This window comes from Bubalus bubalis, chromosome 21, assembly GCF_019923935.1.
Source record: "Bubalus bubalis isolate 160015118507 breed Murrah chromosome 21, NDDB_SH_1, whole genome shotgun sequence".
In the NCBI taxonomy this organism is placed as follows: domain Eukaryota; kingdom Metazoa; phylum Chordata; class Mammalia; order Artiodactyla; family Bovidae; genus Bubalus; species Bubalus bubalis.
In genome coordinates this window covers 55,925,976-55,953,286 of record NC_059177.1, presented here as the reverse complement: position 1 = coordinate 55,953,286, position 27,311 = coordinate 55,925,976, and the positions used below count along the sequence as shown (strand labels likewise).

Sequence of the window (27,311 nt, the reverse complement as noted above, 5' to 3'; positions counted from 1 at the left end):
GGCTGGGAGGATCCTTCTAGGCCAGAACACTACTGCTCTCAGCTATTTCCACTCACGTCAGGTTCAACGGACTGCTCTGCTAAAAGAAGGGAGAGAAGTGCTGCAAAAATGCTTAAAATGTGAAAAGTTGTAGTGCCTTAAAGAATACACTACAATCCGTGGCAGAAATCTCATTTATGTGAAACAGTCCAAAGACCAACAAAATTAGACAAATATATTTACCGTGTAAAGACATGTGGAAGAGAGGAGAATTCCCTTATTGCTCTATTCATGGAAATACTGGTGGAAGGAAATAATTGAGTAAAACGGTTGTTGACTTTTCCACTGCTTTTCTTGGGGAAAAAAAAAGATTCCGTTTAAAGGAAAGACCACTCTCAAGCTCAAGTGATGTGACAGATATGTCTTCCTCCTGCCCCTTCGGTTTTTGAAAATTCATAAGTTCCTTTTATTCTCTCTTCATTCCAGAAAACTAGGCATTCACTTACCAGAATCCAAAATGCAATGAAAGGAGTGCACTTCTCCTTACGTTACAAGTGGCTTGGCTGTGATTCTTTTAATGAGGTACTAATGAGGACCTAAAGGTTCTGTCCTGTCTGTGAATTATTTTAAATGGACACAGAGGTGGCCTTGGGAGACTTGTTTTTCAACTCCCCGATTTTCTCACACTGGCCTATACCGGACTTGAAGGCATAACAAACTCTATATGAATTTTAAGCTCTGGAAGAATTTAAAAACTGGAATGTTTTGCTGTCCTTTCAAAATAAAGAGGTCAAAGCAGGCAGTTGTTTTTCTGAGCAACTGACCATGGGACGCCCAGGTCTCCATGTTCAGGGCAATGTATTTTAATAGCCGCACTAGCAGCTGCTACCTAACATCAATCAAGCACTATGGGGCCAGGCACTGAGCTACGTGCTGTGCATAAATGATTTCATTCAAATGGCACAATCATCCTATGAAGGACCATTATTACTTCTATGCTAGAGACGAGGAAATCAAGACTTAGAGAGGTTAAGAATCTTGTCCAGTTTTCAAGATTAGAAAGTGGCAGGACTAGAATTTGAACCTGGGAGTTAGGTGTTTTTAGAACCTGAATATGTGTCAGATTGCTCGCTGTTTTAGACACTGTTTTCTAAGCCCACTCTGTGTGTGTGCTCAGTTGTGTCAGACTCTCTGCAACCTCGTGAACTGTATGTAGCCTGCCAGGTTCCTCTGTCCTTGGAATTTTCCAGGCAGGAATACTGGGGTGGGTTGCCATTTCCCTCTTCATCTAAGTATATTAAAGAATATATAAAACAATGACATAAGAACAGTCATTCACTTGCTTTTGGAACTTCATTTCTCTCTCCCACACTTCTCTCTTCTTCTCCCTTCAAGTCTAAAGTCAGAATTGAAGGACAGAAGAGTGGAAATAAGAGGTAGGGCTGAGTGACATTTTACCACCTGGAAAGAGCGTGCTGCTGTAACTCCTCTCGGAACTGACACACGCGAACAATTAATCTCAGGCCCTGAAATTACCTCATAAAAGCAAACTTGAAAAAAAAATCATTTTCATTATTTTTGACACACGCGAACAATTAATCTCAGGCCCTGAAATTACCTCATAACAGCAAACTTGAAAAAAAAATCATTTTCATTATTTTTGACACACGCGAACAATTAATCTCAGGCCCTGAAATTACCTCATAAAAGCAAACTTGAAAAAAAAATCATTTTCATTATTTTTTTTTCCCCAAGAGGTAAAGGAACCTTAAGAAATTGTTCAATCCTTGACACTACAGTAAAAGTACCGAGACTCTAGATGCGAAGTGGGACAGGACCAGACGCGGGCCTTTCAGGGCCTAACCTGTGGCTGTGAGCAGGACGTGCGGCTCCTGTAAAACTGGCCCTTCCATCTATCTCAGAGAGGTGGCCTGGCCCTGGCGGACACCACCAGCCGCATGCGATGGGAACACGAGGCAAAGATGTGGAGAATGGTTAAGCGTGGTCTAATATGAATACAGTGTGTGCTGTGAAACACAAAAAAGAGACCGGCTCCTACCTTTAGCACAGATTATGACTCCAAGCACTCAGTCCTTGGAGAATTTTCTAACTACTGTAGAACCATTTTATGTTTAAGTCCACTCTCATTCAAAGAGCTGGCAATTCATGAAAGTAACAGACAGGCTTATCTAGATTTATTTCCAGTCTAAATCTTTCTGTATCAATTGCCCAGATAAGTGTGTTTAAAGTCAAATATCTACAAGGTTCACTACATTTGGCTGGGCTCTATCTTTGATTTCTACAGAGTTCAGAGGGTTATAGATCTTTTCAGTTTCATGTAGTAGAGCTATGGACTGCAATGGTTTGTGGTGCTGGGATTATAAGAAAGTAGGTGGAAAGCCTTGGCTCCATTTGGAAGTTGAAGACAGGAGATCTACAGTGACTGGTGTGAGATCTTGGGAGTCATTTAACTCTTCTGGCCTCTTTTTTGCTCTCTCTGAGAAGAACTCATGCCAACATCAGACAACATATCTAAAGTGCTGTGGAAACCCCAGAGAAAGACTCTACACAGGCCTTTTAAAGCTGTGTCTCCGCAGACACAGAGAACAGACTTGTGGGCACGGGATGAGAGGAAGAGGGTGGGGCGAACTGAGAGAGGAGCATGTTAACACAGACACTGTCATACATCTAGGACTTGAATCCCGTATCACTTACCTATATCGCTCCTCCTGTAAGGCCTGCATTATTAGCGAATAGTCCCTCTGATAATGTTCCTTGAGGGTCTCAAAAGATTCCTCGAGTCGGGCCTGGGTTTCCCGGATCTCCTGGACCTCGTGCAGCAGTGCATCGAACCCTGAGCTCTGCATGTCCAGGGTGTTGGTTCTGGAGCTGGACGCTCCTACGGCGAGGCCGCCGGCGGTGCTGTTGGCGCCCACTGAGCCCGAGGTGGCGCTGGAACAGTCCTCCTCACTCCCATACTTGGGGCTGGACTGAAAGGTGGAAATGGCCCCCAAGGCCTTCCCTGCTTCGTCCACCTGCCCTTCCTCTAAAGAGTCCTTCAGGTTGGGGATGTTGTCGGCACTGCCAAACTTATTCCGAATTAGAGATGCGATCTCTCTGGGCTTGGAGACCACGGCCCCGGCGGCCGAGTGGGTTGCCTGGGAGAAGCTGGACAGCCCCCCCTTGACGCTGTCCACCACGCCTTCGCTGAAGCCAGTCACCTTGGCGCCCACGTCCTTCAGCCCCTGGTGCATGTCCCTGAAGACGTCCTTTGGCTGCCGGGGGATCCCATTCTGCTCCACCTCCCGGAGCTTCCTGTGGTAGTGCTCGAGCTTCTTCTGCAGCTGCTGGATGGTCTGGGCGGACTTCTGGTTCTTCTTCTCAAAGACCTGCTTGATGCGGGCGGCCTGCTGCTTGTCCGCGCTGTTGGCCAGCTTCAGGTACTCAGCCACGTTGTCGTCCCGGGCCGTCTGTGCAATCTTGATTTGTTCCGTGAGCTTCAGGATCTTCTGCTGCAGGTGGGCAATAGCAGCCTTTGTGCGCTGAGGGTCTGGGGTTCCATCCACCGAGTCTGTGTGCAGGCTGCCATCTGTGCTGGAGGCCACCGCACTGGAGGTCTGGGCAAGGCTGCTCACTTCCAACCGCTCGATCTGGTGTGAAAGCAAGAGGGGGAGGTTAGAAGGAGCCCAGGAGGACTCGCTCTCCACCATTGATGGGCCCCAACGTACTGAAAAAGTTCACCTACTCAGCACAGAGCGTTGTTCTAATTGTTTAAATCCCTCAGTCCTATCTGACTCTCTGTGATCCCATGACTGGAGCCCACCAGGCTCCTCTGTGCATGGGATTCTCCAGGCAAGAATCCTGGGGCGGGTTGCCATTTCCTCCTCCAGGGGATCTTTCCCACCCAGGGATCGAACCCACATCTCCTGCATTGGCAAGTGGATTCTTTACCGCTGAGCCACTGGGGACGCCCACTCAGCACAGAGTGCTGACCCAGTTCCTCCTGTCCTGTACCAGCCCCCTCACCCTCTTGGATACTGTCCCCAGACAAGCACACTTTGCTTTAAGCAAAACAGATACATGAGAAAAGATTTGCAGAGGCTGGAATCTATGCAAAAGGTCTTCTGCTAGAGGATTTCTTACAGTACTGCTTTACATAATAAAGCTCTCCTAATGAGTTTAAGGCATGAATTAATTCACACTCAGCAGACATACTTGTGTTTAGAAGTTTATCTATGTACAAGATAGTACATCTGCATTTCAATTTAATCATATGAAAATTGTCTCCGTATTCAGACGCTACTGTATTCCAATTCTTGCTTTCAGATTACAGTCATCTGAAAATGTTGGTGAGAAAGGTAACTTAAGTGGCTACATATAAAAATCCAATTGTTATCACGTGTCTTTTTAATCAAACCACATCAAGGGGTACGGAATCATTCTGTCTGTTCCAACAGGGACACTAAATTGGAAGTTGGTGGCATGTGAAGGGGAGAACGGGAGGGTCCTGTTGAAAGTGGCAAGCATGAACATGGTAAGGGCTTGAGAGTTAAAAGCCCATATCACAAGTAGCTGTGATAAGCTTGGGCAAGGTAACACGAACTGTCTGGGACAGAAACAGAAGAAGTAAGTAATTAAACAAGTCAGGGACTAAGTTCAGGCCTTGTGAAGTTCAAATTTTATGCGTTCTGTCTACTCAAAGATTTTTATTAGGCAAGGGACTCCAAAACACATACAATGACTATCTTCCTGTGTGTGTGTGCAACCATTCAAGGGAGCCAAAGAAGAAGACGACAAATTGTTAAGATTTGAAAACTTCAACTATCATACTTCAAAACCATCAGGCCAAAGCTAAGGGAAGGTTGAGTTTCTCTAACTCAGGAGAAAAAAGCCCTTCCAAAAGGTGTGCCTGGATGTGGCTTGTGGTGATGAATTAGGGCAGGGCCCATGCAAAAAGAGGATGAGATGGTTGGATGGCGTCACTGACTCAATGGACAAGAGTTTGAGCAAGCTCCAGGAGATAGTGAAGGACAGGAAGGCCTGTGTGCTGAGGTCCATGGGGTCACAAAGAGTCGGACACAACTGAACAATGACAACCATGCAAAAAGGCTTTAGACACTGCTCTCTATTGAGTAGTAACAGTAAGAAATAATGAAATAACCATTGTGGGGTAAAAATAATTCCCACTAGGAGTGACAATGTACAAGTTCACCACCCTGGAGAAAGAAGGGCATATTCTTTTCCTTGTTTCCCATCCCTAATCTTGTTTACCAGTAAACAAGATGGTAGCAAGAACAATATAGAGGTTACTCTCATATTCTGAAAGGCCAAATCAATAATTCTATAATGACAATAATACACCAAATCTGAAATATTCATGAAATGCTGACCATTAACTTGTCAGTCTAGAGACGCATCCCTCTTTCCCATCTTGGCTGCACCTCCTCAGTTTGCTGTCTGAGCAGGGACCACGCTGATCTCTAAGACACATGCAGTTCACAACTGGGTTCAGTATATTACTACTGATGTGAATAGCAAACAGTATTATTTTCCTTCCAGATGAACAGAAGTGAACTACTGTATGCTGAAATAAAAGCAAAAGATAATCTCTAACCGAAACGAGTAACAAAAATGACATTATGCTCCACTAACAAAACGGATATGCACAAGAGTCAGGAAGCAGGACGATAACCATGTTGGGTCCCTTCTCCATCTACCCTGCTCATCTCTAGGTGCCTGCTCATCAGCGTGGAAGGGCCAGGGGGAAGGCAGCAGAGGTGAAGATGAGCCAGAGTTCCAGCTAACTGAGCTGCCCAGAGTTGCAAGAGAAGCTCCTGGAAACCCACTCTGCTCAGGGCCTCAGAGTCACTCTCTCAGGCTGCACAGAGCTCCCACAGCGTGATTTTCTCTCTGAATGGGATTTCAGATCCCGTAACTACCGTGCATATAATCACATGATCCTGACTGTGTGCTTATGCTTGACAGCTCCCCATCTACCAGTGTAACAGGAAGGCAAACAAGAAACACCTCTAGACTGAGGACCACAAGCTTACGCATGGTCTAGTTTCCTTAGGCTCTTTCTTATCAATCTGAATATCAACTTCTATGCATCCTGTTGTCTGAGGAAGTGTCGACATGGAAATCAAGTGTCACTGTTACTCTGGGAGGACACACATGGATCATACTGCTCAAAAGATACTGTTGGGACTAGAATCGAGGTGTTTTAAATGTATTTATTATTTATTTATTGAAATGTATCTATTTTACAATGATGTGTTCATTTCTGCTGTAGAGCAAAGTGACTCAATTATACACACATATATACCTTGTCTTCCATTATGGTTTATCACAGAATACTGAATATCGTTCCCTGTGCGACAGAATAGGACCTTGCTCTCAGAATCAAGGTTTGATTCCATCGCTAAAATTGCAAAAACCTTATAAAGGTGGGTTGCAATTTGAAATGGCAACCCACTCCAGTATTCTTGCCTGGTGGATCCCATGGACAGAGGAGCCTGGCAGGCTACAGTCCATAGGGTCGCAAAGAGTCGGACACGACTGAACGACTTCACACACATATAAAGGTTCAATATAATCATTTACAAATGATCACAGTTTAGATGTGATGTTACTTCCCTGCACAGCAACTGAAGAGATAATCCAGATTCTCTCTACTCTGACTTCTCTATCTGGGCTGTCTGGAGCCCCACTGTGTCCTTCCCGTGCCTGATTCCCACTTAGCATAAGCAATATGCCTGCGAGAACACAGCTGACAGAATCCACTGTCCTCAGCATCGAGAAAGAAGACTAACCCTCAGTTTCAGCACAAGGGTAGTTTAGACTTGAGACCATGAATCCCCGGGTTACCCAGTAACTCCTCCCAATTTTGGCAGGCACTCTTCTTAAAAAGGAAGAAGAGCAAGAGAAATTGGGAGAAGAGGGGAGGGGGCAGAAAGAAAAAGGAAGAAAGAGAAAGATACACTGAAACTGCAGAGTTACAGGACAGGGGTGAGAATGCTCCCTTGTTATCGATGGTGCTGTGAACCAAGTCCTTGGTGGCCTGAATACTTAGCACTGGAAGGGCTGACTCAGCCATGAGTTGTAAATGTACCAGCTGCAAAGTTTGCTTTCCCAAAAGTCTTTGCTAGCGTACGAGGCTCTCCACATCTAACAATGTAAAATTTCATTCCTACTTCACTCCAGACAAACTTAAAACTAAATTGCCAATATAAAAAGAATGTTTTGAACCTTTTTAGAAGGCAGTAGTGGAAAACAGGAGAAGGTTTTCTTAAACGGAAAAAGGCACAGACCAGAAAAATAAGACTATTAAGTCTGGCTACAGTTCCTATAGCAGGGAAGCAGGGGTTCTGGCATAAACTGCTCGGGTTCAAAACTGGCTTTGCTACTTACTAGCCATGTGACACTGGGCAAGTTGCTCAACCTCTGTGTTCGTTTTGTCAAGTGTACAATAGGGATAGTACTAAAGCACACAAAATCAGCTCAAAAACAGCTGAAAAAGCACTAATATACAATAATACTCGTGGCAATAATCCTGATCACCTGTGAACTTGGCACTACAAGTCTAGTTTGTCTCAAACAGCCCTTTTCTGTTGAGAACCACTTAAGACCCCACTCTCTTTTCTACCACCAACACTTTTCAAGTCTATCTTCATAAAGAACAAAGTTTTAAAATCATCTCGTGGGTGTCACTGCGTATGTGACAATTCACTGAAACGTGAACTCTGGTGGGGTCTGCTCACTAGCTTTGGAGCTACTGATCCCACCATGTACCTCAGCAGAATTGTGACCAAAAAAAAAAAACCAAAACTGTACCATGGGTCAACCTGGGAGTAATGGAAACTTTCCATTTGAATCTATGTATGCTAAGGGCACAACTGGAATGCAGCTCTCCGGCCAGGGCGCACAGCTTCACACGTCCAGTCTTCTGCCTTCAAGGGCACAATCTCCTTTCCTTTCCTGGCTGGGAATCTGTCCTGACGGCCTCCTGCCCCCAGCTGGATTCATGTGTGCAGTCACTCAGTGGTGTCCGACTCTTTGCAACCCCGTGGACTGTAGCCCGTCAGGCTCCTCTGTCCATGGGGATTCTCCAGGCAAGAATACTCGAGTGGGTTGCCATTTCTTCCCCTAGGGGGACCTTCCCACCCAGGGATTGAACTCGGGCCTCCTGTGTCGCAGACAGATTCTTTACGGCTGGAGCCACCCGGGGAGCCCTGGAGTCACGGCTCTTCCTTTCTATCCCACACATCTATGCGCCTGCATCACTGTGCTGATCACATCATGCTGATACGATTGTGTGAGTGGGCTGCTTCTATTGACGGTTCCTGTGGGGTGGGGTCATCACTCATCTTTGTGCCCTGCGAAGGTATCGCAATGCCTTGGACAAAGAAAATATCCAGTAGGGGTTCAATATAAATGCTTACTAGCGTGTCCTTCAAAGGATCCTTTTAGAGCTCATACACCATGCAGTGACTGAGCCTATGTGACTATGAATGGAACAAAGGTCAGAATTTTTTTAAGAAAAACACCTTCCAACAGGTGATACACATTCCTCCAAGGCTGCTGAGGAAAAGCTACTGCCTGAGCTGAATATGTGTTGAGATGATTAAGGTCCTCTCTGGCCCACCCTGCTCCAGCCCACTGCAAAGAATCCATTATGGAATCCAGGGCCGCTGCTCAGAAGGCTCCATCACAGGAGAACTGCTTTCCTGCTTGTGTGAAACACAGCTCTGAGGATGAGCACTGCCAGCTGTACTTCAGGCCTGATGCGTGGGTTTGATGGGTTCATGTGAGCCCGGGATGGGGGGGGAGGGAGGGAGGAAGAGAAAGAAAGAACAGAATAGAAAGAGATCACAGGCAACCTACAACCACAGCACTGACGGTGTAAGTATAAATTATATGCTGCTTTTTTATGGTTAGGGGCTGTTTCTGTAAGCACAGATTCACTGTTCAACTTAACCACGGGGCTTCAGGTATCAGGTCGCGTATGCCACTGGAAATGTCCAAGCAGAGACGTCACGCCTGAGTGTTAGAACTGTCACATGAGGATGCACTCACAGTTGGAACAGATTATCCCTGCTTCCTTCTGATTTTAAGGTTTTAACTTTTGTGAAAAAGAAATAGTGACTTGGGGTATGGGTTTTTCAAAAATCTTTCTCATAAATCCTCAGAATGAAGAATGACTAGTCTGAAGCACACAGATCTGCTAATATTAAAGTGACTTTCTAGTTTTTGAGCAGGTGCTAACGAGCAAAAGAAGAAAGTGACACAGAAAAATGCTTTCACTGCTGAAGATTTAAGAATGCATGTATCAGTAAAACCCGTGTGTGGATAAGCGAATCTATAAAACTGCCACCAATGAGTTCCCCTTTACAAGTTAATTTCCCACAAATACTCTTAGGACACAGTCTAATTAAGACAAAAGATTTCTAAGCCTTAGCTTAATCCTATTTATTTCAAGCAAGTCTGATAAAAGTCTAAAAAGCAATGAAAGAATCTGGAAAGCTCCATGTGGTTTGTGATAATCTGGTTCTCTCTGGACTGGCTATTGTTAGGTTTACATGTGGAGTAAAAAGCTCTAAGGAGGTGCTATATAAACTGTACACCCTCAACTCCATTTTATGGCTTGATTACTCTTCTTTCTCTTTAAATGGTCTTAGATATAATGCATATGCTAACAGTTTCCAAATGTATACTGTAGCCCATACTTTCCTTAACTCTAGACTCATATACCCAACTACTCACCTGCTATCTCTACTTGGATGTCTAACAATCACTTCAAATTTACTACATACACAACTGAGTTCCTGACGTCTTCCTAACCTGTGCCCCCTGCAATCTTTACCATCTCGGTAATGGCTACTTTACTGATCCATGCAATCATAAAGCATAAAGAGTTTAAGTTGTCCACAAACACAAAGTAAAGAAGTGGCCAAACCACTGTTTGAACTCAGGTAGCCTGGCTCCGGAGCCTGCGCTGTTACCAACATGTGTAGTATGTTGCCGCAGCAAAATGTTTCGAGTTCTATTTGCAGAATCTGCCTGCTTCTCATTGTACCTCAGCTGCTGCCACTCTGGTCTACGACACTATCAGTTCTTCCCCGCATGACTGCAATCATCTCCTACACTATTACAGCAATAATATTTTTACAGTCGAAAATATTTCAGCAGTCCTTAAAAACCTAAGTCAGATCACAACAACAGTCTTTTACATGTATAACTTTCTGGTGGCTCCACACATTGGTCAGAGTAAAAGCTAAAGTCCTTACAATGGATGACATATAAATCAACATTCTCAAATAGAACATAACGGATATAATCAAGCTGATACTTCAGAGTAATAATGGGACAGCAGTAACTTAAAAAAAAGAACTAAATTAAACACATCAATTAAAAATACTGTCAATAAAAAATTTAAAAAATTTTAATTCTACTATGAAAAAAACAGCATAAAGATGTGACTAGTGTGGATTTCAGTGCATGCTCAATCACTTAGCTGCAGCTGACTCTGCAACCCCATGGACTGTGGCCCACCAGGCTCCTCTGTTCATGTGATTTCCCAGGCAAGAATACTGGAGTGGGTCGCCATCTGCCCCAGGGGATCTTCCTGACCCAGGGATCAAGCCCACAGCTCCTGTGTCTCCTGCATTGGCAGGTGGGTTCTTTACCACTGAGCCACCCGCGAAGCCCCATCCATCAGGTCACACAAGCCAAAACCAAACCATGCCAAAGCCCAGGAATCATCCTTGACATCACCTGCCTTCTACCTGTATCCACTCCAATACCCACTCCTATCCATTCTTTTCCAAATTTCCATCAAAGTATAATACTCGCCACCCATCTCTACTTATTTCTACCATCAAACTCTTAGGACGAAATCTCGTCCTCTCTCTGCTGAATCACTCACACTGACTGATCTATCTGTATTCATGTAGGCCCTCAATTAAACTGAAGATTTTAATATTTAAAAAAGGAAGTCCTAAACCACCCAATCCTTACATTATTTTAGTAGCTTCCCACACTCTTGAAGTATTAAGAACAAGAACCTGAACTCGGTCGACAAATTCTACGTGACTGGGCCCTGGATCTCTCTCTAGCTTCATCTCATAGCGTGCTCCTCCCACTCCAGACACTCTGGCCTTTTTCAGGCGCTGCTGCACATCCTTTCTTCTCTCACGGTGGATAAAAAGTTATTGCTCGCCGTCTGTCTCGACAAAGATGAGGTCACTGGCCACTGTGATTGCTGATCTTCAACACATCCTGAAAGCGTTTCAGACCAGAGATCAAGAATGAGGGACTCTGTGCTCTGGGAAAAACTGGCAGAACTGGCCTTCAGATAGTTAAAGATACTTTTCAGGAAAAGATTTTATGACCCCAATTTCCTGCATCTTTTCAGATCTCAAAAAGCACTAAAATCATTAGTGAAGACACTTGCTTCTCGTGACCAGTAGTAACCTGCTCTAGACTAGCAGCACTGTCTATAAAAACGTATGCGTGAATCCCGTTAACAAAATCACACATACACTAACGCCACCCCTCCCTTTGCAGAAATTCCTCACAGCTATCTGAGAGACTGTCTCCCATGCTATAGTCCTCATTATGTTCCCAAATAAAACTCAAGTCACAACTCTGACGTTGTGTATTTTTTCAGTCAACGTCACCACGGGATCTTTGCTCATGCAGTATTGCCTACTGTCCTTTCTTCAACTCTCAGCCAGGCATTTTGCTAGGCGCCTGGGCATATACTGACAAACAAAATAAAGTCTATTCCTTCATGAAGCTTAGGGCTAAGACGGGAAAAGTGGTAGAGAGAAAAAACCAGCAATCAAATGAGATATATTGCGAAAAGTGCTACAAAGAAAAAGGACAGAGTGCTGCGAGAAAAGGAATAATGTAAGACAGAGAAACCTACTTTAGACTGGAAGGTCACAGAGTAATTCTTTGAACAGGGGCACTGAAACTGAGTTCTCAGAGACAGAAAGGACGTTGTTACTTAACTGGGTCACAAAGGAAGAAGAGAAGTCTTATTACTGTAGGTCTCATGTGCCGACAAAATATACAATTTGAATGATCATAATCAAGATGAAACTACACGGTTAAGCTGGCAATTCAAAAAGAGAAAAAAGATTTGTCTATTCATTGCTTCTCACAACTCACTTGGTGAAGGACTGAGGCTGTGTTATCAAAAACGTTTAAGGAAGAAGCACAGGGATGGGATGAGAGAGGAAAAGACCAGAAAAGAAGAAGGGGCCACCTGCCCAGTAACCAAAGAGAGTGTATGGATAGCTGTATTTACCAGGCTTATATAAGCAATGAGTCAGCAAAAAGCCAGGTGTCAATGGATCTTTTCTTTGCCCACTCTAAGCAGCTAGAAAACTTGGCTCTTCTACTGGGTAGAAGAGGGGCTCAAGGACAAGGTCTGAGGTAGGCTAATAAAACAGCCACCGCACCATCCAGTGGTACTTGCCCAAGAAAGGCTGGGGAAGAGTCAACCTTCGTGCTCAGCAAAACACAAGAAACAGGATCCAACTTAAAGCAGATTAGGGCAAGGTGATTCTGGTAAGATTTCACTGACCTAATGTAACTACTTCTTTAACTCGCAATAAAAATGCTTATTCAGCCCAGTTCAGTTGCTCAGTCATGTCCGACTCTTTGTGACCCCATGGACTGTAGCACCCTGGGGTTCCCTGTCCATCACCAACTCCCGGAGGTTGCTCAAACTCATGCTTATTAAAGAGCCCCAAATCCAGACTCCAAAATTTGCTGAAAGCAAACTCTAGATTTTAAAGAGATAAATATCTTTATATTTCTTGGGGGTCCATAAGTATTTCAGGGCTTCTTTATACAACTATCTTTTCTCTAAAAAAGGCTAATATGTATTAACAGTAACAGAAGGGCTCATAATGATGGAACTGGGTCTGGCAAAGCAAAATTGTACAAACTAGAACACAAAAGGGATTAAATCACAGGACAGGCAAAGAGATAAAGCACTAACCAACCACTTGATACCAAACAGCAAAGATAATGAATCGAAGACAAACACCCACCAACGCACAGCTATGAAAGTTGCAGACTCTTCAACCTGCCTTCCTCCACCTCCATACTTATAATTCTCAGCCTATTACTGTTCCAGTGGCAACAATTAAATAAGAGCACAGAGCCTTTCTTTTTTCTTCTCCACTTCAGGCCACAGGGAAAGCTGTAAAAAAAATGGGGGGAGGGCGGTTGACTATGACTGTTCAAAGAAGAAAAAGGCTATCTAATTGTTAGTGTTCTTTGCCCTGGAAATTCCTAGCTTCTTACCACCTCATGGATATCTGAGAAAACCTGATGACTATTTCTGAAGGTCACAGAACTGAATGACCAGAAATAATGGCTTCCTTTCTGGCTCCCTTGGGTATCCCTTTCCATCAAATGTGAATCTGCAAAATGTTTTAGTCATTGCTAAGAGGCAATTCTATGTAGCAGATACAGAAAAGGAGACAACAACAACAAAAAACAAAAACAAAAAAAGGGGAGGGGGCGGGGCGGGGGGTGGGCGGAGACCCAAAACATAAGCGACACATTTATCTTACCAAAGCCCCCTGTCAGGCCGTCTGCTGATCCTGCTTGCCACAAAGCTCATCCTGCATTTGTGCACTGCCAGCGCAAGCTTGGATCGCGCAAACAATCACAACCTCTTTTGGCTATAAGCTCTTTCCATTTGTCCCAGCTTCCAAACTGCAGACGAGCTGTGGCAGAGTCTGTCACGGCTGCACATACTTGGTTTCCAAGAATAACGCGGTAAATGAGGACAGCTACCACTGGGAATGCCTTCCCCCACCAACAGCCAGCCGAAATGAGGCTTCTAGTTGATCCCTGGGCTTCTCACCTTCACAGCCTCAGAGAAGTGCCTTTCACAGAACAGGCAGGTACAGCCACACCACATAAACATCCCCGCATAGCCAACACCCTGCAGTACGGCCCGCGTACTGTTCTGCTTCTGTCTCCCACGTCAACTCTTGGAGCTTTCTACATTGGGGAGCCAGGGAGGAAGGACTCTGTGCTGAACAAACAGAAAGCTTCTGCCAAACAAGCATCCGTGTGTGTGAGAGAGAGAGTGTGTGTGTACGCGCACGCGCGTGCCTGGGTGTGGGCACAGTTTGCTAGAGCTGAATGCAAATGCACAGTTTGAGACCGGAGATCACAGACAGTATCTGCCGCTCTTCTCCAAGCTGTGAGCATCTTTTATAAAAGACAAAAGCATCCAACGGGCTGGGCTTAAAGCTACAGGACGTTCATTCACCATCCACATTTGTACTCTCATTTACAACTAGAGAACAGTTCAAGGAGGTGAAAAATATTCTAAATAGGGTAACACTGTTTAGGGAGCTTGGTTCCACAAAGACAAAGAAAAAACAATCTATCCATGTTTCAACAGAAGACTAAAAGATTGCCAGGACAAATTTCTATGCTTTTCTAAAGTTTCTTCTCTTATTTTTCATTTTAGGTTTACGAAGTCATTTAAATGAAAACTGAGCAAAGAAAGACTTCTTGTGCAGAGCACAAGACCCTGAAGTCTTTTTCACTATGGACAACAGGAAAAAAAAGCGTCTGAATGAAAAGCAATAAGCTCTCTGAAGTGTAAGTAACAGATTAAAACACCACAATCGTAAACGTGAGCTCAGCTCCTGTACCATCACATACTATTTATGGAATACTCACGATACCGCATGAAAGAACGAAATGTCTTCAAGAGACTGTTCCTGCCCCGAAAAAGTCACTTTGGGATTTACCCTTAAACAACCCATCAAGGATGTCTGCGTGATTAATTAGCACTCTTACTGCAATAATCAGGTCAAATCTAAAGAGACCAACTATTTTGTGATCAAGAAAAATCTTTGTAAATTATTTATGATCACAAGAGGGATGGGAGGTTATCAGCAGAAATTGCGAAACACTAAAGTGGTAAAAAAAAAAAAAAAAATTTTAAGTGTCCTTTCAAGGGACTACCCAGTGTTGTCTATCAGATATTTTGGAGTTATCCGATAGTATAAATTCTGCATCTTTATCTCTGGCTAGGTTATTCTAAAACTGTAGAGATGGAAATTACCTTGTGGATAGTGCTGATGATGAGATACAGATCAATTCTGTCTGGTAGAGAATATAAACTTCCTTAAGTCCAATTCTCATTTTAATATCTTACTGCTTCCTAATAATTGGTGAATTAGTGAGACAAAATCTTTGACACGTGTGTTCATTTTATATGAGTCACAATTTTTCCTTTGAATAAAACCTTTAATATTTGAATCTGTAGCTTTTATTTTGTAAAACATCTAATTAAAAATCAATTGTCTAATTCTGTCTGTTTTAATAAGGTTCTTACAAAAGACCTAAGAACCAAGAACTATTTTTAAATTTTTAAAGAGTTTTAAGAACAAAAACAAACAAACAAAAAGAACACATAATAGAGTACTCTTGTGGCTCTCAAAGCCTAAAATATTTATTTCCTGCTCCTTTACAAAGAAAAAAGAAAGCTTGCTAATCCTTGCTTCACAAACCCAGACAGCGGATTAAAAGTAGAGACATCACTTTGTGGGCAAAGGTCTGTATAGTCAAAGCTATGATTTTTCCAGTAGTCACGTACGCATGTGAGAGTTGGACCATAAAGAAGGCTGAGCGCTGAAGAACTGATGCTTTCACGTTGTGGTGCTGGAGAAGACTCTTGAGAGTCCCTTGGACAGCAAGGAGATCAAACCAGTCAAACCTAAAGGAAATCAGTCCTGAATATTCACTGGAAGGACTGATGCTGAAGCTGAAACTCCAATACTTTGGCCACCTGATGCGAAGAGCCAACTCATTGCAAAAGATTCTGATGCTGGGAGACTAAGGGCAGGAGGAGAAGTGGGCAGAAGAGGTTGAGATGGCATTATCGAATGAACAAACATGAGTTTGAGCAAACTCTGGGAGATGGTGCAAGACAGGGAAGCCTGAAGGGCTACAGTCCACGGAGTTGGAAAGAGTCAGGTACAACCTAGCAACTGAACAACAACAACAATCCTTGCTTTAGATCAAAGTTACAGCATCTCAACAGGCATAGATATTTGAATAAGCGTGATCAACTTGACAAAATAGAAGACACTGAGGATTCAATTAGCATTTAGCAGTAAAGTCAAGTTAGGACCCAGACAGAAAACAGGCTCCTTTACTAAATACCACCCAAAGACATATCAGGGATATTTTATTGATAACACAAAAAGTTTCCTTTAAAAACGTCTTAAAATGTTCAAATGTTAATTTACAAAGAAACTTTTTTTTTTAGCTTTATATATTATTTTTGGCTGTGCTGAGTCTTCACTGCTGTGGGTGCGCTTTCTCTAATTGCTGTGAGTGGGCTTTTCATTGCAGTGGCTTCTCCTATTGCAGGGCACGAGCTCTAGAGTGTAGGCTCAGGGGTTGTGGCCCACGAACTCAGCTGCTCCAGGGCATGTGGGATCTTCCCCAACCAGCGACTGAACCTGTGTCCCCTGCATTGGCAGGCGGATTCTTAACCACCGGACCACCAGAGAAGTCTCAAAGAAACTGTTTAAAACTGTTTTTCATTGACTGGTTTTCAGACTTCTCAACACTGATTAAAGTTTACTGAATATGCCCTTAGAAAGAAACAAAGGTGAACACAAGTTTTACTAGAATCTAATTTATGAAATCCTTTTAAACATTGTAGTATAAATACAATAATCTGGAAATAAAAATAATAACAAAAAAACTACTAAATTCAGAATTTATCTGACAAGAAAATATTTTTTCCCTCAGTAATACAAACCTACAACAGTATTTTTACTGTGTTCAACACTGTTGAGTACTGGGGGGAATGCTGAAATTTTATAGGAAATAGATTTTATCCTTCTAAAAAACTCTTGGGGAAAGAATGCCTTTTAAAAACTTTGTTATGCAACATTTCAAATATGTGTAAAAGTAGAGAGGATACTGAATCCTATACACTGTTTCCAGCATTAATTATTAACTCATGGCTGGTCTTTCCTCCCTCCCATGCAATGATTTGGAAGCAAATCCCAGACAAAAGATACCCTTAACATAAACCAAGACTAATTCTAGAGGCTTTGCTCTATTAAACCTATCTCAGCTGTAAGATCTCATGGATACTACTTTATTTTTTGGACAAAATGCCTAAAGTTCTCCCTCTCTTTCACCCTTCACGATACTTCATGAAGGATCCACTGGGGAAAAATGTCCAAAGACTGAGGAACTTTGTTCTGTAAAGCATCTAATTTGACTGACCTTCTGGATGCTGATGCCTGATGACTGGCTGGATAAACTTTTCCCAAAGTGGCCAAAGATAGGGAAAAGGAAAGCTGAATCGAGGAAGAAAAATGATAAATCTCATAAATCAGTTACTGTAATAGCAGAAAGCAGAGGACAGATTTGCAAGGGAGGCACTGAAGTCAAGACCTGTGGCAACAGCTGGCCGTGCATTCCTCAAGGAGTCTCTTTTCTTGCCCTCCTCCAGCAGGTTACAGGCTCACCTAAAGTCCTTAACCAGCAAGCTCCCACTGCGACTCAGTAAGAGGGAGGTTTCATTTGACTTCAGCAGCTTTCTGTATGCAAAAGCAACCCCTCATAACCAGCCAGTGGGTGGGGGAGCAGAAAAGTGACAAAGAAAGTAACTGTAAAGGAGTTTAAAATCTTTTGAGATTAGTATAGTCATATGAACCTCTAAATAAGGCAAGTGCTTTCTTTTACTGCTTAGAACCAATTAGTTCAGAAAGGAGAGCAACAGAATTAGTGCCAAAGCCAATACCAGAATATGAAGCTTTAGGAAAAGAATACAGGCACCCGCCTTCTTCAGAAATTAACCAGGTTACCTGCCTTGTTATTCGAGACAATTAACTGAAGACGTGCAATTCTGATCCAAAAAGGATGTCCTAGAGACATTTCCATGACTAGTGTCAACATTTAATATATGACAAATATGAAGCAAAATATTCACATCCTTTGGCCCAAGTGTGTTTACAGTAAATGGGAACAGTGTGTAAGTGAAGAACAAGTCTTGCTGAGGTCAAAGACTCACATCAGGATAATGGTAGTCAAAATGGCTGATTAAGAATCTGCACTGATCTTGAAAAATAGAATAAGCAGAGGTTCACGAAGTTACAGTTCAGAAACAACTCACTCCTAGAGGCTCAGTGAACTGGATCAATGTATATACAGTAGATGTACACACAGCAGTAGTGTACCTATCATTATAATCACAGAGGGGAAACGGAAGGAGACAAGGAAGATAATAGGACATCTACCGAAGTCAATAAACATGTTCTAACAAAGAAAGTATAGAGAATTAATGTCCCTTCAGATACTAATTTATTTTATTCTATTAAAAATGTTTAATTGAAGCACAGCTGATTTATAATGTTGTGTCAGCTTCTAGTGTTCAGCAAAGTGATTCAGTTGTGTGTGTATATATATATATGTATATATATATATTCTTTTTCATATTCTTTTCCATTATGGTTTATTTCAGCTTACAATGTAGGCTCGATAAATGTCCAGTGAATTAATCCATAAGAAATAAGAATATAACATCATATCACCTCAAATACATGCTTATGTTATATTTAAATCTACAGATAGTTGTGGCTAGTTTCTGAATTGGAATCTTCCATTTTTTTGTATTCAATGTTTCACAGAGCCACCTCTGATTGCTGGACAGTGTTTGCTTATGAATTAATTTTAGTCCTTTAAGGATTCCCTTAGTTTCTGATATCCCACAAGCACATAAAAAGCAGAGTTACAAAATTTTTTTTCTCCACAGAATTCCAAGCCAGAGTTGTAAGAGACCTTAGAAGACAGTCTCTGTGTATGCTCAGTCATGTCTGACTCTTTGTGACCCCATGGACTACAGCCCATCAGGCTCCTCTGTCCATGTGATTTTCCAGGCAAGGATACTGGAGTGGGTTGCCATTTCCTACTCCAGGGAATCTTCCCAGCCCAGGAATTGAACCTGCATCTCCTGTGTTAGCAGGTGGATTCTTTACCACTGTACTACTTTGGAAGCCCCAAAAGATAGTCTACCCAGTATTTAAGTGCAATTTACTAGAAATGGGGGTGAAATCATTCACAATTAAAATCTGGAGACAAATTTCTCATATAAGGCTAAGAAGCAATAACTATAGAAGGCCTCTGTTCTCAAACCATTATTTAGAAAATCAATATGGAACCATCTCTAGTTTGTTCTTGACTTTGGCACACTCAGGGAAAAAAACATATTCCATCTTCCCAAGAATATTTTCTGACAAAATTACTTTTTATCTTATAATGATTTCATAAAAATTAATTTTTAAAACTATGTTACAGTCAAGTTAATTTTAACTTTACAGTTTAGATGACTGTTAAGACTTTATAAAGAGGGCTGAGCACTGAAGAATTGATGCTTTTAAACTGTGGTGTTGAAGAAGACTCTTGAGGGTTCCCTGGACTGCAAGGAGATTAAACCAGTCAATTTTAAAGGAAATCAGTCCTGAATATTCATTGGAAGGACTGAGGCTGAAGCTGAAACTCCAATACTCTGGCCACTGATGGAAAGAACTGATTCACTGGAAAAGACCCTGATGCTGGCAAACACTGAAGGCAGGAGGAGAAGGGGATGACGGAGGATGAGATGGTTGGATGGCATCACCGACTCAATGGACATGAGTTTGAGCAAGCTCCGGAAGCTGGTGATGGACAGGGAAGCTTGGCAAGCTGCAGTCCATGGGGTCACAAAGAGTCGGACACGACTGAGTGACTGAACTGAACTGAAGGCTTTATATGGTATTATAGAATTTGCAGCCCTTTAATCTAGGGAGTAGGAAAGGAAAAGTCCTAATTAAAATTCCTAATAACTTAGTGCTTTGTCTTGCACATTAAGGGGAGAACTTTAATAAAACAAATTTGCTCGTGACCAATTGATAACAAATGTTCTTTTGGTGGCTTTTTGTAAACAAAATTGAGATGGGAATATTGTTAGTCATCTCTCGTATTCTTTTCAACTACTAGGAACTCTGTTTTCTCTCAGGGTGTTTTATGTTGTAATTGTATCAACAACAATGTTTCTGTTATAACATCCTAATGTTAGGGTAATATTAATAATGCCACTTTTCCAGAATTTTAATTTCAAAGAATGACTAAGACAACCTAATTCTTAAAATGTACTGTAATAGAACAAGATTCTAAATCGTCTGATTTAGGTTAATTAAGATCCCACTAGGTAAAGACTTCCTTTTTTGCTATAGGATCTAAATTACTTTGAGTTAAGAGATTGCCAGAGAACCTACTCACAGCATTTCTAATTCACTTCTTTGGTTTGTTTTCTTTTTAATTGAAAATGGTGTTAAGAACAGCTGACCTTTCCATAAATCACATAAATATGATACAGCTGAATCATATAATGTGGTGACTTCTGCTTTACATCTGAGAATACCACTGAATTCCAACTTTACAGCTCAAAATTTTAATTACTCTTTTCAGCTGCTTGACATCTTCAACCCTGACTAAGCATAGCAATGTCATTAGTGACGGATTAATGAAGAGGTTGAAGAGGACCGGAAGCACTTTGCAGCAATCCATCAGAGACCGTGTTCCGGGATGGTGTTTATCCAAGTTAGTAATCTTCACTCTTTCATTCATTGACTCAGTTATGAATAATCAATTATAATTTCCTCCCCTCAAAAGATACCATGAAAAACTCTGTTAAATGTACTGCTGAAATCTAGATGTCCTGTCTTCAGAACATCTCTACTACTATAGTAAGCCTATTAAAAAAGGGAATGAGCTTAGTCTAAGGATAATCAAACTTAGAAAATCTGTTTAGTGCCTTCCCTATGGGCTTCTTTTACAAAGTACTTATTTATGTATGCCTAACCACTGGTATGGAATAGTAACAATTTAATGCTAAGGAGACTGAAAATTTGCCTATTTTTCAAAGAATTAATAGCAGCCAGAAAATATTTCTGTACCCTTAATTTTAACATTAATAAAAAACGGAAGCATGAACTGTTTTAAGTTTTAATCTTAAGACTGTTAGTGTTTTAGCAACTTTAGATCAAGTAAAATGTTTAGAATACATATATACACCATATGGTTACACTCATTTCACTGTATTTTTTTTATTTCAAATTCCTATTAATTTGTAGGCCACAGAGATTTGTGCTCGCGCTCAGTTATCGAGTCATGTCCAACTCTTTGCAACCCCATGGACTAGACACAGCCATGATCCTTTTCCATGTAATTTTCCAGGCAAGAATACTGGAGTGGGTTGCCATTCCCTCTTCCAGGGGATCTTCCTGACCCAGGGATCGAACCTGCGTCTCTTGCATTGGCAGGAGGATTCTTTACCACTGAGCCCCTTGGGAAGCCCAGGCCACAGAGATCAACCTCATGTAAATTAAGATATGCAACTCTTCACTTAAGGAATATTTTGTTCCAGCAAAATAATGTGCAAATCAAGGATTTAATATGGAATAATATTTATTACATTTGAAAATGTGTTACACTTAAAAGTGACTATATAAAGGAATTTAGAATGAATGCTTTTGAAAGTAAATAATTACCCTATCCAGAGTTAGAAAACTTTGTCTAAATCCAGATTTTCCTCTGTACTAGTAGTACTAGTTTAAGTCCAGTAAACTCCTTCATTTATCTTCTATGAGTAGTTTGTAACTGAATAATAATCAGTTAAGCAATTGCTTTTTAACTCTATTAACTGCCTAGAAACAGAAACATAAGCTTGAGGCCGGTGTGTCTACTTCTGAGAGTCCCAGGAAGGTGTGTCACTGTATTTCTAAACCAACCTATACGCGTCTATACACATACATTCTGAAACACCCTAAAATCTAACCATCTTGAGAAGCTGTCTTGTGAAATAGCCTTATTTTACAAGTGAGGAATAAAAGCTCTGGCATGTTAACTAAATCCCCAAGTTCCCATCTGGTTCTGGCAGGACTGGGACTACAGCCCATACCTCTCCAATGTACTCCTTGTTTACATATTAGGCTTATTACTTGTTGTCATCTTCCCCAACTAGAATGGAAGCTGCATGAGGTCAGAGAGCCATCTCAACTCCCAATCTCTGATAGAAAACAGATTCTCCAACAACTGTTTGTTCAGTGAACAAATGATCAGTCTACACCACCCTGTTTCAGATATGATATACTGGAACTCTGGCATACAGTAATTTCTGGCATGAATTAAAATAATCAATGACGAATGTTCTTAAGCATTAAGTCAGAGCTCTCAACCTATTTTTCTTCTCACAGTCTTAAGGGATGTAAAACATTCTCCGGAGGAGAAGGAAAGCATTTTGAGCACTGGGAGTAGGGAGACGCTGCCCTGCGAAACAGTCTTCTGCTGCCGTGCTGTACACTTCTCATCCACCACTGAAATCACTGTTCTAGCTATTCCTTTCGAATGAAAGTCAATTACAAAGAAATCCCACAATTACAAAATACTGTGGGCAGATCTTTGCACTGTTTCATAGGCATTGTTCCTAGGGAATCTGACCTTTATGTAGCACTCTGAGCCCCATGAAACGATGCGAGTTGGTCAAGCAGCAGTTGAGATGGGAGGGGAGTTTTATCATTTGAAAGTTCACCATTTAATAAAGTGACAGTCCAATGTAAATAACTGTTTAAATAACAGATAGCATCTGTACAGAACCAAATAATTATCACCATAAATTCTGGGCATTTGTACAGAAAATCAAGGCAATTTATATAGATGTATGTTATTGCAGGGTTATTAAAGAAGGAAAAAGCAAATTATTCATCTTTAAGTCAACATCTGGGAATATTATCTTGTGTAATATTTAAAACACAAATATAACTTTAATATATAAGCAATGCGTTCTGTAATATCCCACGTCCTAAGACTCTCCATTTCTTTCCTAGAATCAGATATGTTTTCCCCTCTAGAGTTTTGTGCCTTTAAAATGTTTATCCTGCAGTTTTCATAAAGTATGTTGCAACCTCATGCAAAGAGGTTATACATAAACCCCTATCTACAGCAGTTTGATGTATCCAGAAACTAGAGCAAGTACCTCTTTTCTGAACATTTTAATCATTGTTTCAATGAGAGGATCCTTGTGGCGCAGCTGGTAAAGAATCCCCCTGCAATGCGGGAGACTTGGGTTCGATCCCTGGGTTGAGAAGATCCCCTGGAGAAGGGAAAGGCTACCCACTCCAGTATTCTGGCCTGGAGAATTCCATGGACTGTATAGTCCATGGGGTTGCAAAGAGTCGGACGCAATTGAGTGACTTTCACTTTCGCAGATTTGATGAATACTTTGGGTCAGTGAGAGACATGGATAGAGAAGTAAGTTTAATCTAAAATTATTCACTCAGGTACTAAGTGATTTTGGCAAGCTTTTCTCTACTCATGGATTAAGGCAATACACAGACAAAACAACGTCAATTAAAAATATTCAGATTACGTTTTATGTTTTCCTCCTCTTTTGGGACTGTCAATAATGAAGAAAAAGGAGTTAACTTCTGTTTTACTATCAGTCTCCACCGCCTATCCTTTCAGGGCAGGCCTATGAATTCTTTTCTTCTGAACACCCCATTCAACCTGGGATTGCACTCTTAGTAAAACATAGATAAGGAAACTGACCTTTTATAACCTCAGAACAAACAGAGATGTTGTCAGGGTTTTAAAATCCAAGATACAGAACACACAACAGGTAAAAAAAAAAGGGGGGGGTGCACAGAGCAGAGGTACAAATCTGTTAATAAAGCTGGCATTTAAAGTGATCAACCATAAGGAATAGGAGAGTGACTTAACACCAAACTTCAGAGTGAAAAATCTATTTGGATCTTAAATAAGTGGCTCACAACAAATAATAATACACATCAGCTTTAGGATCAGGTAAAACTGTACAGAATCTGTGTGCTTCAGCATGTATGTCTTAGAAAAGACCTATGTATTATTTATAAACCCACAACACACCAAAAAATCATGGTAAACTCAGCTGTTAGCCACACTTTGTACTCCTGACTGTGGATGAGATGTGAAAATGGTGGATTCGCTGTGAGGCTGGATCACCCTCCCATCCAGTGGAATCTCAGGGACTTGCTCCACTGATCCCGAGGCATAGTACCAAATATGTGCATACCGCTTTACCATTCAGAAAATTGCCAAGTCTTTGGGAAAAATACACGAAAAACAAGTAGCTGAGTAATAAGAACCGTTTTGTTTTTGTTTTTTTAATGTGAGAAATATTTCAAATGGCTTTAATCCAAATTCTTATTGGTTATGCATGCCTGGTATCTTCAAATTTAACCCAAGCTTTCCCCAAGCTGCCAAAGGCAAAGGAAACTCTGGTTCTCTGAAGAAAATACTTAATTGTGGAGAACTACTCAGCCTGAGAGAGTGAGGATGACATTTACTCTGCACTGAAGCAGCCCTGTCATACGGCAGCACGGGACACTCTGGTATCATCTGAGCATGCCCACACAGCCAAAGAACACTCTGTGCGTTCTACCTAAATACCTAGGGGTAAAATAAACAACTAGGAAACACATAATACGCCTCTCCATTACTGCCACCTCACACAAGTCAGTCCCAAAATAGCAAATGCTTGGGGCTGAGATCTACTGCTGAAAAATGCTAAGTTTCAGCAGCTCAAAGCATTTCCTGTGTCTGTCTCAGCCACCAGCCCCCACTTAAAGCTGTAGAATTATAAGATTAAGGAAGAGATTTGAGGAAAAAAAAGACAGATACACACACATATACAACATACGGTTTCCGAGGAGAGTGAGGGTTCCATGCTTGTGAGGGAGAAGGAGGAGGAATATGCCGAAGAACCCTTGGGTTTCTCCCAGATTTGAACATGCTGTACTGTGGCATGAGGTCAGCAGAGACTGACTCCAGCCCTGTGAGGCTGAATTCTACCCTGACAAAGCAGGATCACTGTAATATGAAGCAAGAGGACCCAGGGCATGTTGGCTGCTGTACAGAGTGGCTGTTCTAGAAAGTAATGGCAATTCCAAAACAAGGGATCTATGCTGTCACATGAGGTGATCTTCAGTCCAGTTAAGCAATAAGCACCCAAAATACTCTGAATCCCAAACACAGGCAGCTCAAAATATTAGGAGAAAACTTTGTTCCTCAAACCTATTTTGTGTCTGGAGGAAATGAACAGGAAGTGGAAAATTCTAAGAACTATTGGTTATTTTGTTTTGTATCACAAATAATGTCCAGATTCTATTCTAAATGAGGCACAGTCGTTTGGACACTGTGACCTAGCCAAGGAGCCCCAAAACTTTTCTATTACTTTACAAGGAAGAAGGGAGAATGTTCTAAAAAAAATATTTTTGGTGTCAGAGATACGCTGAAACTGAAGAGATGGTTTAAAAACCTCATTTCTCCCAAATACCCAAAAGGCAGAGGTTGCTGCACATTACCATTTCTTTTTAGGTCACCAAGAATGTATATAACTGTACTGTTAGAAATTTTTCCCTGAAATAAGGGGAACACACACACACACACACACACACACACACACACACACAAATCATGAAGAGAAAAAGGAACCAGGAGATGGAATTTCCGTCAAGACAAAAACACAGGACACACAGTGCAGACAATCCTCCGCATTCTGTGGTCCCCCTTATATTACGGAAGTTTTACTCTAGACCAGAAGTGACCCAATCCTTTCATCATTCTCAGAAAGACAAAACTCTGATGAAAAGAATGGATTCCGGATTAGGGGTGGGGTTAGGTGTGACTATCAGGGGGGTCTCCCGGAGTGATGGACACATGAACACGCACACGCACACCCCCAATCATCACACAGCATCAGCTTTCCCTCAAACGTCTCCCAAGTCCTCTGAATCCCAGTTCTGCCATTTCTGGGATGCACGGCAATATAAATGAGAACACCTCAGGCCTCTGCGACTTCACCTTCACCTCATTTCACCTTCAAGCGCTTCAGGCCGCCTCACCTAAAGCATGGGCCCCATGCACGTTAGTTCCCTTTCCTACTTTTATTTCCATCACAGATCTGTTCTCACAGACACCAACCGCCATGGATTTCTACGCAGAAACTGAAAGTCTGCAAATCAGAGTGTGAGTTCAAAGTTCTGTGCTTCCCCCGTGCCAGCTGACGACATCTCCAACAGCCACACTGCATCGGGGATAAGCATGTCTGCTGCTTATTCATTCAGCAGCGGCAGAGGCTAACAACTCAAGCCTGAACTCTGTGCTTGTTATCAAGAAGATAACGGCACAGGACAAATCAATGAATAAAAGCTGTTCTGTTCTCTTTTTGGGCTCTTTTCTGGTCTTGTACTCTTTTTAGTCTTATCTGTAATAGTGCGAAGTCGCTTCCGTAGTATGACTCTTTGCGACCCCATGGACTGCACCCTGCCAAGTTCCTCTGTCCATGGGATTCTCCAGGCAAGAATACTTGAGTGGGATGCTGTGCCCTCCTCATTGGTCTTATATGTCCAAATAATATTTCTCAACTCCACCAGGGAAAGGACAAGAAGTGTGGAAAGAGCAGAACAATCAGAGCTATGAAGTACTCAGGATCTGCTTAGTTTCACATTCAAAAATGAATCACAGGCACTTTACAGGTGGGGTGAGAAGGGTCTTCAAAGGGTATGAATATGAGAAAATCAATTCAAGTAAAAAAATAAAAAATTCTAAGAAGTGACATCCTCATGGTCCGAAGCAAAGTCTGCCCATCTCCACAAGCTGTGGCACTGTGCCCTCTGGCACTTACCTCTGCTCCCCACTCAGACATCTCACTGCTGCTCTGTCCCCGCTCTGCCTCCTGAAGAAAACTGTCCAGGACCCCAGCAGACACATGGATGAGCTCTTACATGACTGTGCTTCAGAACATTCAGCTCTTCCGGGACTTGCCAGTTAGTCAAGTTAGTCAAACGGCATTTACCTTTGACCTTATTAACACAAGGTTCTGTTCCACCTCACCACTGAGATCACTAATCTCAGGACTAATCACCCCTGTGTAATTACATCTTAAGCTTTCATGTCTAAGAAATTAAATCTCATTGGTGCTACCCTATTCCCTCCCTCTCCCCCTCCCATCAGGATCTATTATACCATCTTTCAAGCCAAAGTCAAGGTGGTATAAAGAAATCAAGCAAAACTACATTAGAATTGACTCTACTGATTACTGACTGTCCAACTTTCATAACCACTGAACGTCAGTTTCTTCATCAAAATAAGGATATAGCACACCTTTCAGCCCCCATTTCCGAGCACTGACATACAGATTATCAGATACTGCTGCTACAGTGAATAAACCCAAATTTCAAGAA

At 41.9% G+C, this 27,311-nt stretch overlaps 1 protein-coding gene and 1 long non-coding RNA gene across 12 annotated transcripts in view; one reads left to right on the top strand and one right to left on the bottom strand.

The window, feature by feature from the left end:
• The window catches only part of TMCC1 (transmembrane and coiled-coil domain family 1), a 159,034-nt gene that overhangs the window by 21,334 nt on the left and 110,389 nt on the right, over nt 1-27,311 (bottom strand). For 10 of the 11 annotated variants that reach the window (XM_025272379.3, XM_025272376.3, XM_025272374.3 and 7 more), the window contains one exon: nt 2,695-3,629. In XM_025272379.3, coding sequence (XP_025128164.1) covers nt 2,695-3,629 — 935 coding nt within the window. Of the gene's footprint in view, nt 1-2,694; nt 3,630-13,867; nt 14,001-27,311 lie in introns of those variants that run through there. The other variant, XM_025272383.3, reaches the window with a different exon arrangement.
• Nucleotides 14,193-26,201, top strand: LOC123331023. Its single transcript, XR_006547448.2, has 4 exons — nt 14,193-14,328; nt 14,486-14,619; nt 20,500-20,631; nt 26,028-26,201. It is a non-coding gene; the product is annotated as an uncharacterized LOC123331023 (long non-coding RNA).